Source organism: Sitodiplosis mosellana, unplaced genomic scaffold, assembly GCF_009176505.1.
Source record: "Sitodiplosis mosellana isolate CC-2019 unplaced genomic scaffold, AAFC_SMos_1.0 Smas_scaffold_1, whole genome shotgun sequence".
Taxonomy (NCBI): Eukaryota; Metazoa; Arthropoda; class Insecta; order Diptera; family Cecidomyiidae; genus Sitodiplosis; species Sitodiplosis mosellana.
Window position 1 is genome coordinate 1,068,644 of NW_022595244.1, and position 16,621 is coordinate 1,085,264.

The 16,621-nt window shown below is 35.5% G+C and overlaps 4 protein-coding genes across 6 annotated transcripts in view; 3 read left to right on the plus strand and 1 right to left on the minus strand.

Annotated features, from left to right (window-relative positions):
• Positions 1-2,803, plus strand: part of LOC129569999 (hormone receptor 4) — a 44,076-nt gene extending 41,273 nt beyond the window's left edge. For all 3 annotated transcript variants that reach the window (XM_055449351.1, XM_055449331.1, XM_055449342.1), the window contains exons 6-9: positions 39-895; positions 1,034-1,226; positions 1,339-1,454; positions 1,620-2,803. In XM_055449351.1, coding sequence (XP_055305326.1) covers positions 39-895; positions 1,034-1,226; positions 1,339-1,454; positions 1,620-1,700 — 1,247 coding nt within the window. In that variant the 3' untranslated portion in view covers positions 1,701-2,803. The remainder of the gene's footprint in view (positions 1-38; positions 896-1,033; positions 1,227-1,338; positions 1,455-1,619) is intronic.
• A 3,946-nt stretch (positions 2,804-6,749) lies between these two features.
• Positions 6,750-8,788, minus strand: LOC129570027 (zinc finger protein 32-like). Its single transcript, XM_055449388.1, has 5 exons — positions 8,044-8,788; positions 7,859-7,979; positions 7,597-7,785; positions 7,346-7,513; positions 6,750-7,245 (listed from the first exon to the last, which is right to left on the minus strand). Exons 1-5 carry the CDS (start codon positions 8,616-8,618, stop codon positions 6,991-6,993), a joined length of 1,308 nt encoding a protein of 435 aa, XP_055305363.1. The 5' UTR covers positions 8,619-8,788; the 3' UTR covers positions 6,750-6,990.
• On the plus strand, positions 8,762-13,169 carry LOC129570010 (trafficking protein particle complex subunit 10). Its single transcript, XM_055449364.1, has 6 exons — positions 8,762-9,034; positions 9,124-10,958; positions 11,109-11,239; positions 11,306-11,442; positions 11,552-11,670; positions 11,794-13,169. The coding sequence occupies exons 1-6, from the start codon at positions 9,010-9,012 to the stop codon at positions 12,994-12,996; spliced, it is 3,450 nt and encodes a 1,149-aa protein (XP_055305339.1). The 5' UTR covers positions 8,762-9,009; the 3' UTR covers positions 12,997-13,169.
• Positions 13,170-13,716: 547 nt separating this feature from the next.
• LOC129570020 (uncharacterized) lies at positions 13,717-16,163 on the plus strand. The gene is made up of 3 exons (XM_055449375.1): positions 13,717-13,806; positions 13,881-14,009; positions 14,089-16,163. Exon 3 carries the CDS (start codon positions 14,092-14,094, stop codon positions 15,832-15,834), a length of 1,743 nt encoding a protein of 580 aa, XP_055305350.1. The 5' UTR covers positions 13,717-13,806; positions 13,881-14,009; positions 14,089-14,091; the 3' UTR covers positions 15,835-16,163.
• The last annotated feature ends 458 nt before the right edge of the window (positions 16,164-16,621 follow it).

Sequence of the window (16,621 nt, forward strand, 5' to 3'; positions counted from 1 at the left end):
AAATTATTGAATTTTTTCCTTCAAAAATAAAAAAAAAGCGGTTCGTGAGGATCGAATGCCCGGTGGCCGAAACAGCGGTGCCGTCTACAATTTGTATAAAGTGAAATACAAAAAACATAAGAAATCGACACAGAAATCAAATCAAGCGTCAGTTTCGCTGCAACAGCAAGTGCAACATCAGGCACAACAGCATCATCAACAGCAACAACAGCAGCAACAACAGCAGCAACAGCAGCAACAACAACAACAACAGCAGCAGCAGCAACAGCAGCAACAACAACAACAACAGCAGCAGCAGCAGCAGCAGCAACAGCAAAAACTGAGCATAATTTGCGGTGATACGAATGCGATGCTTGCATCGCAACGAATAAACAGCATGAAATCGGAAAATATTGTCAACAATATCCCATCGCATTTGCTGAATGGTACCATTCTAAAAACGGCCCTAACCAATCCAAGTGAAATTGTACATTTGCGACATCGTCTCGACAATGCGGTCAGTTCGTCAAAGGATCGTTCTGTTTCCTATGAGCATGCCATGGGCATGATTCAAACATTAATTGATTTCGATGCAATGGAGGACATTGCAACACTGCCACACTTTCCAGAATTCCTGGAAGATAAATCGGAAATTGGTGATAAATTATGTAACATCGGTGATTCAATAGTACATAAGTTGGTATCGTGGACGAAAAAGTTACCATTTTATTTGGAAATACCAGTGGAAATTCATACCAAATTGCTGACCGATAAATGGCATGAAATTTTAGTACTAACAACAGCCGCTTACCAAGCGCTACACGGCAAAAAATCATCGACCCAATTCATTCAAAGTGCACAGCATCAAAGTCAAACACCATTTTTGGAGAAAGACGATCCCGAATATGTTCACGAGGTGAGCCAAATTATATAATTCTGGTTGAATACAACAAAAGTTAAATTTGATTTGTTAAAATCGATTAAAAATAGATTGAAACGAGAAAAACCAATTTGAAATGCAAATTTATTTACGATTTTCATTTTCGATCGACAGGTGAATACGCATTTGCTAACACTACAAACATGCTTGACTACACTAATGGGTCATCCTATCTCAATGGAGCAATTAAGACTGGATGTCGGACACATGGTTGAAAAGATGACACAAATCACAATCATGTTCAGACGCATCAAGCTCAAAATGGAGGAATATGTCTGCTTAAAAGTGTATATCCTACTGAATAAAGGTAAGTACGCGTTCAGATTTCTGAAAATGCTGTGTTTGAAGCCACATGCGGCTCACTCACTAAATGAGTGGAGATATTTTCTAATTTATGGTCTTTTTTGTGATTTTCGCAGAAGTTGAACTGGAAGGAATTCAAGAGCGATACATTCAAGTATTGCGAAGCTACTTGCAACACACAGCACCCAACAATCCAGGCCGACTTGGAGAGTTACTAGCCCACATACCTGAAGTGAGTGTTTCTTCGTTGATTTAAATTCAATCATTGCAATTTCCAATTAAGCACTTAAAAAGCACTCAATATTTAAAAAATGATGAACGATTTCGAAAAAAGTTCAAGCAATACCGAAAAAAACCTCCAATTTGCTGAATTGTTTTATCCATCGTTTGTCCACAGATTCAAGCAGCTGCAAGTTTATTGCTCGAAAGTAAAATGTTCTACGTACCGTTTGTGCTGAATTCGGCGAGCGTCAGATAAGGCGGCTATTTCAACGAAAAGAAGAAAGTGAAACCAGTTCAAACACCAATTGTTGGGAGGAAAAACAAACCAACCAACCAAATGAATCTAAAATCGATTGTAGACCGAATAGCTGCGCGCGCATCGAAACATGCTTCTGTTTTTATTCACACATAAAACACCACACCACACCGGCAGTACAATGATCGATTTGTTCTCATCTCACGTAAACAAAACAACAACAACAACTAACTTGTAAAGAATTTAATATTTAATGAAAAAGATTTAAAACAGAATAAAAAATGGAAACAAAATGAAATCCTATCGATATTGTGTTCAACAATTGAAGACAATTCGAATTGTTATAATAATGAAAAAAAGAAAATTATACGAATATAAAGATAATAACGATGATCGCCGAAACCGCGAATCGGAGATGTACCTATAAAATTAAAGAATAAAACAAACAAAATATTAGAGAATCATTTTTAAACGTAAATCGTATTAATTTAATATTAAATCCACAACACACACACACACACAACCACACATACAAAATGCATGTAGATTGAAAAGAGGGGAAAAAATTAAACAATTGGAAACAGGATTACCAGAGCATACAAATACATATATTATTATTATTATATTAAATATAAAAAGAATACAATGACTATATTTACACTTTGCATATTAATCTGTAGTTATATATTGTCGCGCGTAAAATGGAATGACTAACACTAATCTATAGATGAAATTTGACAGCGTTAGATTTAACACACGAAATGATGAGATATATGATAAATAATTGACTAAATCAATATTGAATTTGTGCAGAGTTTGCAGACCACACATACATACATACACACATACACACACAACGGCGAATCAAAGCGGCAAAGCACTCGTGCCACAGCCACACCGAATCGTCGATGCATTTTTATTTTTAGAAGATTAAAAAAAAGAAAAACAAGGACAGCAACAATATTGTAATAAACTGCGTTGAAATTTCTCGTTTTTTTTTTAAATTTAAACATACATGTAATTATTATTGAACTATTTTTAAGGCGATATCTGTCGTTCATTTTCATTCTTTTTAAAACAAAACAATTCCTTTTCTCTCTCTATCTACATCTATCTATCCTAACTATCGCTATGACTCACACAAACCACTTTCACTGATCCCACACATACTATGTTCACCGAACAGATTAAATTCTATTTCACGTTGAAAAGAAAGCAAAAATTGCTATGGATATATGTAAAATAAAGCGAATATATAAAAAATGAAATCGATACATGAAATAAACAAGCAAAGATTCACACACACACACACACAATATTGAAAGAGAAAGAAAAACAAACACACAGTTGATAAGAGCTATGGACTTATTACTTATAAACATAAATAAACATGAGAATTGCTATAATTCTACTAACTACCGTAATTAAAAACGCATTTGTGAGAAAAAATCCCTGAAGAGAGAAAGAAAAAAATTCTATGAAATTTTTATCATCAACCATACACACCCACACCCACACCACATTGTTTAAAATACTGAAATACTGCCACTGTTATTTAGACAAGATGAATGCACATGCATTAAGGCAAATAACCACCACTTTGTGTTTGTAGGTCTCGATGAATTTCGGCAATTTCAATGCATTTCAAGTACGACAAATCTGAAGTCATTTGGAATGAAATAAATTATTTTTGCAGAATGCTCGGGAAGCCGTTCATTTTGATATTTTCACACGATAGAAAAACCCATTCCTTCGGACCAATCCCAAAGTTTGCTGCGTCCAAATGCATTTTTCACATTACTACTAAAAACCTAACGACATAATTTCATGTCATTTCATTATTCTGACTGTAATTTGCATTTTAAACTTATCATTTCGTTTGATTTTTGATTTCACGTTATTTCTTATTTTTTTCATAAGATATTCATCGTGTACACCATTTCTTTCTTTCATTTGTTTGTTTTGTATTTGGTTTTTATTTTGTTTGTGTTTTTGTTAGTAGTTTAATCTTAAAATACCCTCAAAGACTTGCTCGAAATCTACTTTGCTTGATTCAAGCTCTCCCTGTTTTTAGAAGAAAAACACTAATTCTGGTTTTCACTTAAACTTTTCCATTTTTTTCGTCTCTCAAACTAACTGCCTAACATACGTTGTTTTTGTATACAGGAAACTGCGATGGTTTCCTTATCAATCTGTCACCTATTTTCTATATCTGTATTCACTGCTCTTTGTTTCATTTAATTATTATGAAAATGGAAGTATAAAAAAATGAACAGGAGAAACTACACAAGTAAGAACAGAATGTAAAATAGACTAATACATAGTTACCTAAACCAGCAAATTGATGTCAATCAATCAATCGACTAAACCGTTAATTGCAAAACATAAGAGACACAGATAGTTTTCAAAGATGATAATCTTTTTAAAACCACTGCATGGATACGATTATGGAAGAAAAAAGAGTGTAAGAGGAAGAGATCATGTCGTAAAATCTGCTTGAATTTCAGAATGTTTACTAAACACCCAAATGGTTACACACTTAACACATACACACGTCAAGCGCAAGAGACTTAGAATTTATTGTAATAATATTTGTTGCAATGGGGAGCAAACGAAAGTCGTCACACACTTTAGAACACACATCCACACATCAATGACAAACCAAAATAATAACGTTGAAACAAACTAACGACCATTGTGCACTTGATTAAACCGAGTAGACAGCAGACGATTTCACAAGCAAAATAAAATAGTGTTTGAAACCACACTCACGACATACACACATACACAACGTATACACGCTCGCATCGATGAACGATGTCCCTCTCATATACATTCACATTCACACCAACTGATTCACGTCTAATGATAATTTCAATATTAAGAATGGATTGAAATAACAGACCATTGAACTAATTTTTAAATTAAAAATGGAGTTAAAAAAAAGAAAAATAATCTGTACTAGGAAGTCTGACGAGAATGCCTTGAATTAAAATTGTAGAACAAGTAAAATTAGTTTGAAAAAAAAAACAAAACAAAACAAAACACACACACACACAACAAAAAGAGTGGAAAAAATGATATGTAATTAGAATGGATGCAAGTAAAACTAAATACATTGAGAAATTACAACAAAAACAAAAAACGATGAATGTTAATGTGTAAACCAATTTACTAAGGATAAAAATGAATATATAATATTGACATTAGTCGGAAAATGCGATTGATTAAAATTTAGATTGAGCAAAACAAAAGAAAACAAACAAAAAATTTGATGAGAAAAAAACAACAAAATGCATAAAAATAAATTGAAGTGAATATGACGCTTTGTTTGGTTTTTATTTCGTTGTATCGGCAAACCCTTTCGGCTGAGATCATCAATTATACCAAATAACAATTGGGTTCTTTATTCACACTAATGGGAAGCGACAACATTAAACAACGAAAATAGGCAAATTCAATTTAATTTTCGGTAAAAAAAAAAAACACAGAGTTGAATATTAAAATCACATTTTGTTTCATTCGATTGACCCCAATATGGAAGACATAAAGTACCTAGTAGAGGATGCTCTAAATATGCTGTAAAATAGAATCAATTCTCAACCAAACATTATGCCACGAAATGTGTTCTAATCAATTCAACCAGAAAAGTTCAATAAACACTTCTTCAGATGGGTTTCAATTGGATTTGGATTAAACTGACATCGCATCTATAATAATAATTTGGACATATTTCACAAAAAGAAAAGTCGAGATATTGACACAGACACACACACAAATGATAATCGATAGATGGTCAGCATTGATTGGCTTATTACATTTATGTGTAAATAAGATGAATTTTAACAACAAATCCATACATATTATGTAAATAAAATAAATGTTAATTACGCAATTCAGCATTCTTGTGACTTTTGTGGATGTTCTGTCTCTTTCAGATCATCGCTTTTTCGTTACCAGACTTTTAACGGTATCTATACGTTATTATATACTATAAACTCATAGTAGTGTTGCTAATCGTCTCTGAAATAATGAAGTGTTGATATGTAATTTTGAAATTTTTAACGTCAATTATTTCCTAACCAACTAATAACCGTAAAATATGTCTTGGAAAAGAGTTCGCAAGAAATTTTTGTGGCTTATATTTTCGTCATTGTTATTTGACAGACGTGGCAGAATGAATTTCGTTACAATGTTGTTAAATATAACGAAGCTCGCGTTCTTGGTGAGTCAAAAACGACACTCGCCCACTAGATGTGTCTAATATGGATATATATTTTATTTAAAAAAAAGATTTTTTTTTCATTTAAATTTACAATACATATTTTCATTTGTATTATCGAACTTCATTTAGTTAAAACAAAACGGCATGTAGCATTTTTGGGATGTTTTGAATTGAATTTCATCAACTAGTATTGACACAATTGTGAATTTTTCCATAGGAATTCAATATTAGGTTTCGCATATATAACATGTGTAACGTGTACTAGCTGGAGTAGTGCTTTGGGCGTTTGCCGGGTAGAAAGATGACATTTTATTTTTCGGTAGCACTACTTTTGTATTGTGTTTTGCACATCTTTGTGGGCCAAAGTTAAGTATCGACAGGATTACTTGACAAGATAACATGCACCTTTGAACCTGAACCAAAAGACTTAGAAGAACATATTTTGGACGCAACATCAGCTGGCCTTGATTTAGAACTATCTGTGTTGTCACCTCTAACGTTTTCTGTGAGAAGCGTTGTTAGTACCAAGAGAGCGTAGGCCATATATCGAAAGATGCGAATTTTCAATGGTTTGTATGAAAATTGTGTTTTTGTAGTTACAAAAAATTAAACCGTTATAAGAATGGAGTGACAAAAGGAATCAAAAGCGTATTTACTGGCAAGCGTAGGCACTCGCCCGAGAAGAATTCAGGTTTGATCAGGTACGAAAACCATTTTAAAATTTTTATTTCTGATCTATAAAAGCTTTTCTCTCGTTAAAGTGGACCAAATTTTTTGAGCAGCGCTGAAAATATGGTATCTGGAGCAATGAAAAGTCTCACAAATTTAATTTAACAGAATTCTTATTCAAATTGGATTTGCACAATGAAGGCTAAAAAAAATACTTGAAATCGTTCCATTGGAAATTCCCTTTTACATCGTAATCTTAATAAACAATAAGATAAAGTTAATCTTGTTTTAAAAAAAAATCAACTTGAAAATCAAAGATTCTTTTGAAAATAGGAGGAATCATCTTAATATAATCAAAAATTTAAATTGCAATCTTAATCTAAAGGCGATATTCCATCAGCAAGCTTCGTTTGTGTCATCGAAATTGTTACCAATAGCAGTGTGCGGTATCATGGCTTCATGATTTTTCTTGAGATGCTCCTCAAGTTTTGACTGTCTCGCAAAGGCCGAACTGCAAAATTTGCAAACGTGTGTTTTCTCCGATTTCAGCCGATTCGATGATGTGTCATGCAAACGCTGATGAACACTCATGTTGTAGCGTTGAGCAAACTTTTGGCCACAGACGGGACACGAGAATGGTTTTGAACCGGTCTGAAAAGAAACAATTTTAAGAATTAGTTTTCATTGGGTATTCAATGATATAAAAAACTGAACCGTATCGGCAAATGAAAAATATGAGTTAAGAAATTACATGTATTCTCAGGTGCCGATTAAGATGTGATGTTGATCGAAACATTTGGCTGCAATGTGGGCACTTTTTCTTGCGAATGTCATCATGAGCCATTAAATGCATTTCAAATGAAGATTTGTGAATGAATCCCTTGCCACACTTGTGACACTGATAAAAATGTAATCCACTCTGTTGTGAAATAAAAACAAAAGACACGGTTAAAATGCCAAATCAAAAAAGAGTAGTTGAACAAGTGCAAACTGAGTTTATACATGGATTCGCATGTGTCGAACTAGAGCTCCTTTCTGTTTGAATGATTTTTTACACAAAACACACTGCAATGGTGATAGACCATCGTGTAGTCCCATGTGTTCCTCAAGTGCAGTCTTTTCTTTCAAATCATAGCCGCAACTCGTACATTTGAATTGTTCTTCCTCCCCTTTGTGTTGTCTCAAGTGATGCTATGGAGAAATACAATCTTATTCAACAAGAACTCTTTCGATTGAGAAGTCAAAAATGATTTTTTTTGCATACCTCATATTGCGTCTTTGTGCAAAACACCTCCGAACAATTGGTACAATTATAGAGTGTGGGTTTTTGCTCTGATTTGTTGCTATCTAATTTTGTGTGTTTGTGTCTGGCTAGTGCGGCCACACTGAAATCAAACGTATAAATTGAGTAAATAAAAATCGAGAATTGGGAAAAATGTGTGCGAAAACCTTTTAAATTCCATATTGCACTTGTGACATTTATGATTGCGATTCTGCACTTTGGGAAGTGATGTTTTCACTCGTGATTTAGTCACCAAATGCTGTAGCGGCTTTTCCGAAGCGGATGGAATATAATCGTCATCACTTTCAGACTCAACCTTATAGCTTTCGCTATCCGATCTCTGTTCAATCGTTTCAATATCGCTGTTTTCTTCATAATCCACTTTGTAATCCTCTAATGTTTCGACGGTCTCAATTGGCGGACCAAATTGTTCGTCTGCATTGATTGATTTGCTTTCTCTGTAAAATAAAGCCTCCGTATGCAAGAGAATATCGCTAAGTTCTCGCTCCATTCGTTTGGCTGTCATCGTTGCCAAATCATATTCATCAATTTTATTGAGACATTCAATGCACACACAATGCACATTCTCATTGCTACAATCCCGTTCCGATGGATAATTGCCTAAAAATCTGCAAATAAACTCACAGATGCGCGTTTCCGAGTACTTGGATTTGGTTTTAAACAAATTTCGACTATAAAATCCGGACGTTGTATTGCAAATATAGCAGTTCTGTGGATCCATTGTAACATTTGTGCCGAATGTTCATTTAAAAAAAATCAAATAGCAAATCTCTAGTTGAAACTATGTTTCCAATCTGATTTTTGTTGATTAAACACTGTTTACTTCGAACTGTCAAATAAATGTCTTGGCATCCAAAACAAATATGGCGTTCGCTGTCACTTTTTGACAAGTGATTGTTGTATTTCTCTCTGTAGCGACGTCATCGATAAATGATAAATAAAAGGTTCTCCGTATTAGAGAAATTTCTCCCGTGTGCTAGGTCAACAAATAAAATTGAATTCTCTGTGTATATAAACATTTGGCAAAATGTTGATAATTTGGTATTAATCCCATTGAAATACTCATTTTCCGTGTACACATTGTCAATTGTTGTGCTGAAAAAGACGAGAAAATGGAATTTAAGCCTATTGTTACGTGTAAGTAATCGATTTGTGTGTTGGTATTCCGTTTTCAAGGCAAAGGTTACAAATTATTTGTGTGTTTTTGTTGTTTGTTTTGGTTTTAGATTCGGGTGCTGGCCCATTGTTTCGATCACTTGAAGCGCATATTGTGGCATCAATACCGTTGGATACATGCGAATGGAAACGTTCGTATGGACGACCTGTGAAAGATGTTCAATTGGAGGCATCATTCCATCCGCACAATATAAAATTGTTGGAAAAATACAAATCGGGCGATTGGAGCATTCTTGAGCATCCAGTTTTGCATTTGTATGTCACCGAATGCAATGATATTGACACATATAAAAGCAATGTCAAAGAAGACATTGACAATTGGCTGAAAATGCTCACTTCCTTCGGGATTGCGGACTGGATGATTCTGGTCGTCGAAACGTTTGATGTGAAGAAAACGAAGAATATTCTGCCGCGAACAACGGTGCTCGATAAAATTCGAACTGATTTTGCATCAAAGAATGGTGACCGATGCATTTCCATTCTAAACCCCATGAAATTTGAAATGAAGGCTACCGAATCGTATCGCTGCTTTTTGCAACGCATTCGACATCTGATGCTGTGCGGTTATAATCGAACAATAAATAAGTACGAAGAATTGATTCGTGCCAATCGAGAGACTCGCAACCAAGACGGTTGGTGCTTTATAAAATATTTTTTGCTGCAAGAAGAATTGGCATTTGTTCTGCAGATGTTGGGACTACATTCGGAAGCGTTGATTCAATACGATGAATTGGATGCAATGTTCTCACAGTTTATTTTGAACTCTATGTTTGGCGACAAACCAAAATGGTTGGAAGTATTTCAACGGCCGTTCAGCTCATTCCATGGCATTAAAATGAATAATTTGCAATTGAAAGAGGTGCGACGCAAAATTGAAGAAAAATCCATCACATTGCTGGAGTTTCGCAGTTATTTGTTCGAACGGCAAGCGGTTATTCTCAAAGCGGCCGAAAAAACATCCGAAATTGCCGAACGATTGCTCCCGTTTCTATTCTCAACACTGCGCGAGTTGGATGCGTTGAAAATTGAAATGATCGACGGTGCACTGGCCTGTTGGGAATTTATATCTGCACTTGAGGTACTTGACGCCTGTGAAACGGCCATTGAATCGAACAACACGACAAATATTTTCAAGTACACCGCCCCAATATGGAATTTAGCGAAAGATAAATTGTATGAATTGGGCAAATTGTGCGGGTTATTGCCTGGTTTCACGCCCACCTCCGAGCAATTACACATTGTAGTGCAGCTGTCGGCTGGAATGGGCGATAATTTTGAGGAAACCGATCGGGCGCTCATCATTGATAACAAAGCCAGTGAAGCACTGCTGGAACAACAACGGTCCGCATCACCAAATCGCAAGACCAAGAAATCGGCCACTGAGCGTCTTCGAGAAGCACTCGTATCAAATCAATCATTTGAGAAATTGTACTTGGAACTGAGTGAATTGGCCATTAGCACATATAAACATGTTGCAAGGCTTCGTTCAGCACGTTTAGTTGGATTGGATTTGGGCAATTTCTATTGCAATCTCTCTGAACCAAACAAAGCCGTTACATTCTTCACCGACTTGATGCGAGAATTGAAAGCCGAAAATTGGAACAATTTGGCCAGCCAGACGCTATTGGAACTGGCGAATTGCTATCGCAAAATGGATGACATGACTGCGTATACGAAAACATGTGCGGCAATCGCTTGTAGTAAACAACTAGAGACGCTGGTACGTCGACATTATTTCGATGAGTTTATCAAGTCAATCAATTCGGTACGAAGTAAATTGGACATAATTGATATTGAAGGTCATCACAATGATTGCATCGCACCATTGGAAGATCATTTCCAAATTCGCGACATTCGTGTCACTCAAAATGGACCCATTATCCAGGTGAACACAGTTTCAATTTTCTATTTGATTTAACGATTCAACGGAAAGACTTTTAATTTGTCGAATTTTTCGATTATTATTGGGTATGGAATAGCAAGCAGAACACACATTTTAATGAACAATTTCGATTTATTTTTTCTCTCCCAACAGGATGACATTATAACAGTGCATCTTAAACTTGTTAGCAATTTTCCAAAGGAAATTACAGTCAACACGGTTTCCGTTTCATTCGAGTCAAACTCCAAACTAAACGAAACCATCCCAGATGATTTTTTCAATAGGTTTGACGAAATTGAATGAATCCATTGGAAATTTTGTGAAATCAATTAAATCGTTTTCATTTTTAGTTCAAAGATGGTGATTTCATCGTTTTTGGACTACAAACAAGACACAACAATTAACTGTGCATCGGTTGTATGTGATCTGAATAGCAAGAAGCCCGTGAGAAGATCGAGCTCTACCCGTGGAAAATCAACACCGGCAGGTAACTTCAATTTGTCTTCATATTCGACTGAGATCGTTTGTTGTTAAATTCTCTTCTTGTTTCAAAAATTTTCCTATGACCTCATCACTATTTATTTGGCAAATTGTAGCCGTTCGTAATGATTTTACGAATCAAGTTCAAGCCGAAAAGGTTGTACTTCAGCCTGGGGAAAATTCAATACAATTGAGTGCAAAAGCTACTCGCGTTGGACTATGGAACTTTAAACAGGTTAGAAATTATTTAAAAAAATACATTTTCCAATATTTATTATGAACATTTTTCAATTTTTTTTTTTACTTTGGATCGACTTGAATGTAACTTGATTCATTTTCTACTTTTCGTCTTATTCAGGTGTCGATTTGCATCGAAAAGTTGGATTTTCTCTCCGAATCGATACCAATGAAATGTGAGCCCTTCGAAATTACAACCAAAGCTGCGTCAGCCGTACTGAGTTTCAAGAATCTAATTTCTGGAGTGCAAAATCTAATCGATTTGGTTGTATCGAGTGGAAGTTTCATATTTCCAAAAGAAGCCACAATCATCCTGAAATGCTCAAAGTATTTGAAAATCCGCGAGGCCGACAACAAAGATACGCCGGCAGACGAACAGATCAAAGATTTCAAGTCAGAAGCAACAATAAGATTGTACGATGTTAAGCCGTTCCAAGATCGGACAATTCCATTGGCAGTAATTTGTGACTTGCTTGGCCAACGCGACGAGAAATTGATCGAACAAAAAATCACTCTGCAATGTCCTTGGTCTCGCAATGAGGTTATAATACCATTGTCATTTATGCCGGCAATGGTCGCATCGTGTCGTTTGCATTCGTCGGGCACTCGTAAATTTTTGCAAGTAATGATAAAGGGAATTGAATCACAGCTCGAACTGACCAATATATCCATGACTTGCGATTCGACGGGTGTGACATTGCATGACAACAACCCGAAATCGGTGAAATCGTATCAATGCCAAAAGAATTTGATTGTTTCGTTGCTATGGGAAATTGAGGTGGAACCATTGCAAGCCGAATGCCAACTAAAACTCATCAAAGTCAACTTTTCACTTGACTATGCTCAAGTAAACGACGGTGTGGTATCACAACTCAAGAAACGATACCACTGCAAATTTGACGTCACTGATTACACAACCCTATTCCGAATTGAAGCCAAACTGGAACCGGGCGAATTGTGTCGCGTTGGTTCAGTGTACAATTTGAATTTGAAAATAATTAAAATGCATTCGAGTCCGTTTGTCGATTTGATGTATGAAGTGATGCCCGATCAAAATCTATGGGCAGTTGTTGGACGCACCGCGGGAGTAATTTCAATGGCTGAACGTGATGCACAATCGGTGATGGTTGAAGTGTTGCCACTTTCGGCCGGATTCTTACCGCTGCCAAATATTCGATTATCCAAATACATTTCAGCCGAAAAGAATGAAATCCATCCAAAGCTGCAACCATTCCCTCCCGGCCAAATTTATAACGCAACGAAAAGTCTTCAAATTCACGTTTTGGCCACTGCAAACAATGCCACCGGCATTGGCAATGAATAATTTATTTATATATATATACACACACACACACACACACTGTTATACTTTCTCGATCAAATAGACGATTAGGAGGCAACAATTTCGTTGTTGAATGATCTAATTAATTATCTTATTAATTTGATCAATGTAATTTATGCGATTAAATAAATTAAATAATATGATTGGAATATCAATTTTATGTGTCAATGTTTTCTTTTCTTAAATTTATCTGCGAGTGTTGGATTCGGTCAAGTTTGAAAGTTTGGTAAGGCAAAATATGACAAACAACAAAGATACGCCAGCGGATGATACATTCCAAATAAATGTCATGTTTGAGAAAAACAATTACATTGGATGAACAAGGAAATATTGAAGTTGAATGAGAATGGTCCATATGCTTATTATGGAAGACATTTATTCTTATCAATTGCATAACACATATGAATATTGAGACAGTAACAATTATTAATTCTATTGATTATGAAGAGAATGTCGCGCAAAAATTGTGGCACAATCAATCATACTGTAAAAACGAACAGAAAAAGTATTAATTAAGGAAATAACAATAGAATCATTGAAAATCTCGAAGAAAACGTTTTATTTGGTAATATAAATCACTTTACTCACGTTGAAATGTAGCCAAAAATGAATTCAAATTCAATTCAAAGGCGCCTTTTGTTTGAATCAGTTCTATTACCACTTTGAGAGTACTAGATTGGTTTTTTTTTCGGAATAGACTCTGATTTGTTTTGACACTTTGAGTTGATTTGAACGCAAAAACAATATGCACATTTTGAGTGTTGCTTTGATTTGAAGTTCTGCTGTTAAAGGGTAACAACAAATTGTTATTGTATTGTGCAATACAAAATTGTTTATTTCAATTTTTTCAATATCGCACTTTTTAGCACGTCTACTTCTACCGCTTTCGACAAGTTGTTCTGACAGTTTGGTGGAAAATTATCATCTAATTATTTATCAACAGTTCCATTTGTGTGCGTCAACACAAGTGTGTTTGATTGGTGTTTTATTAGAAAGTAAAGATTGTTTTTTGATTTACAAATCTCGATTAAACTCTATGAATTTTTTGTATTGCAATTTGGTTTCCATCGATAGGCAATGGACATGAATAATTCGACAGAAGATCCGCCAGCTAAGAAAATTCGGTATGACGCGGCAAGCGATGTAAATCCTCCCAAAACTGTCAATCCGTTGCTACTTCGCAGTTTGCAAAAAGTTAGTCATTTGCTTAGCAGCGAGGTGAAATCCAAATACGGAATAAAATCGCCAAATGAAGAATCATCGAAACCATGGTCATCGAAACCAGAGCAGCCAATGGAAGAAGCAGAACAAAATCGACCAAATGGACCGAATTTAATGGTTCTTGACGATGACTGTTTGATGGAATTATTTGTTTTTCTGAAGCCAATGCACCTGGCCCACTTGGCACATGTCAATGTACGACTGAATAAACTGGTCAAGCGGTACATTCAATGCAAATACAAAATTCGGTTTGCCCCAAATTTCAACATCAGTGCACACGATCGGACGGTTCGTATCAATCTGGAGGTTTTGCAAGCATTTCTCTACATTTTTGGTGAAGATATCGTCACATTGACGCTTCACAACAATGTATTCGATGGCACATACGATAAGTTTCGAAGTATGAGTCAAATTCAGGACTTCATACAGAAATATTGTCATTTGAAAGAGCTGGCATTCGTTGGATTTGGAATGTGTGGGCTGACTAACCAATTTTATACAGATCTTAAATCGTTGACACTCGACGACTGTTCTGTCACCCGTAGTTGGGCCAACATGAAGCAGCTAAAAACACTCAAATTGAATACATTGATATTTCGTCGATATCCAATGGAATACATATCGCGTGAAAACTATGATTGGGAATTTCGTCCGAAACCAAAACCCATACCAATTCCAACCAATTGCTTCGGTGCACTAGAAGAATTGCAGCTCAACGACGTCAATATTGACAATGGAGTCGCAGCCAAACTCATCAATTCAAATAGAAACTTAAAACGTTTGTCAATTGTCAAGTGCCGGGAAATTTCGCCATTCATATTTGAAGCCGTTGGCCGAAAGAAAAATTTGGAAGAATTCGAGTTCAAAACACAAAAGTCTTTCTACAGCAGCGGTTTCGCGCCATTGATGTCATTGAAGAAGTTGAAGGTGCTGAAGTTGTTCCATCAGGAGAAAAGTCTACCACAACGTGCAATTCGCTACCTTCCAAAAGGAATAACTTTGGAGCAATTACAACGCAAAACTCGCACATTGGAACTTGTAAACAACATCGTTAAAAATGGGATTACACTCGATCATTTGGAATTGGGCCTGGATAATTTTGATGATGAAACAGCTGCGAGCATCGCAAAAATGTCAACAATCAAAATACTCAAGTTCAGCGAAATGGCTGGACTGAACGAATCACACATTGCAACCATTGCTGAATTGCAATCGCTCAAGGAGCTGCAGGTCAAAACGAAAGCGACCATTTCTCAAAGTGGATTGCAGAAAATTGTGCGTGCAGCCAATCGATTGACGTGCTTAAAAGTAGATTCACCCGGTTTTTTGCTCGATGTCGAAACATACCAAGCCATATTGGGTATAATTCAGAAGCGTACAATTCAAACCAAGCTTGAGTTGACAATCTATGGAAATGGAAATCAGTTGGCTGTGCCGAATGAAATGTTGAACGGAAAGAACGAAGAATGGTTCACAGTGAAGGAACTCAACCGGGCTAGATACAGCATGTTTGAGGATTTAACATCAAAAATTGGACAGCCACCACCTCAACGCGATTATTATTCATCTGACAGTGACGACAGTGATTATTATTATTAAATTTATTGATCGTTTATTTGAGTGTTTATTAGTTTCAAGGAAGAAAGGAAACATTTGTTATTATGTCACTAAAAATGTTAAGCAAATGTAAAAAAAATGGTGCAAAATGACGCACACAAACTGTGACACAACCAATCATACTGTAAAGTCGAACAAAAAAGTATTAATTAAGCAAATGACAATGAAATAATTGATCAATCTCACTATCGATTAAGAAAAATTATCGAATTCATAACTCAACAAACATTTTACATTAGTTCAACTAGAACATTTCATGTCTATTTTTTTCCATTTTGTTCAATTAAAATTACAATTCACACAGTGATGAAGTTTTTGTGTTTTCTTTTCGTCTTAATGGCCAAAATGTCTTATATCTGAGTTCAAGGTGTTTCTTTCCAAGTTTTCACAAAAATGACCGGCTGATGCTCTCACAGTGTTCGCTTGATAGATTTGTTTTTATTTTTACTTCGTAAAATTCAAATCGGACGCATATTGACGATGAAGAAAGGCTCAAGAAAGACGAACGAATCAATTTCTTGTGGTTTAATAATATTGAAACGAATAACTGTCATGATCCGCCATTTAATCAAAATAAAATAATAAAAGTGCAAACAATTTACGCTACTTCTTCCTTGTTGAATATTCTGTATCGAATGTATGTTCGATTTTTCGACATATTCAAAATGAAAAATGGCCGATAATTTCAAATGTTGGATATATTTTTGTTATATTCAACGAAAAAGCAATACAATGTGTGGTATAATATATGCGCATTGGCATATTCACA

Bases quoted from the DNA above. Each gene is read 5' to 3' on its own strand.
- LOC129570010 (XM_055449364.1), top strand. From the start codon at position 9,010: ATGGAATTTAAGCCTATTGTTACGT. The intron at 10,959-11,108 runs GTGAACACAGTT...CTCTCCCAACAG, and splicing joins AAAATGGACCCATTATCCAG to GATGACATTATAACAGTGCA. The intron at 11,443-11,551 runs GTAACTTCAATT...GGCAAATTGTAG, and splicing joins TGGAAAATCAACACCGGCAG to CCGTTCGTAATGATTTTACG.
- LOC129570027 (XM_055449388.1), bottom strand. From the start codon at position 8,618: ATGGATCCACAGAACTGCTATATTTGCAATACAACGTCCGGATTTTAT. The intron at 7,514-7,596 runs GTATAAACTCAG...ATTTCACAACAG, and splicing joins TTCGACACATGCGAATCCAT to AGTGGATTACATTTTTATCA. The intron at 7,246-7,345 runs GTAATTTCTTAA...GTTTCTTTTCAG, and splicing joins ATCGGCACCTGAGAATACAT to ACCGGTTCAAAACCATTCTC.
- LOC129570020 (XM_055449375.1), top strand. From the start codon at position 14,092: ATGGACATGAATAATTCGACAGAAGATCCGCCAGCTAAGAAAATTCGG.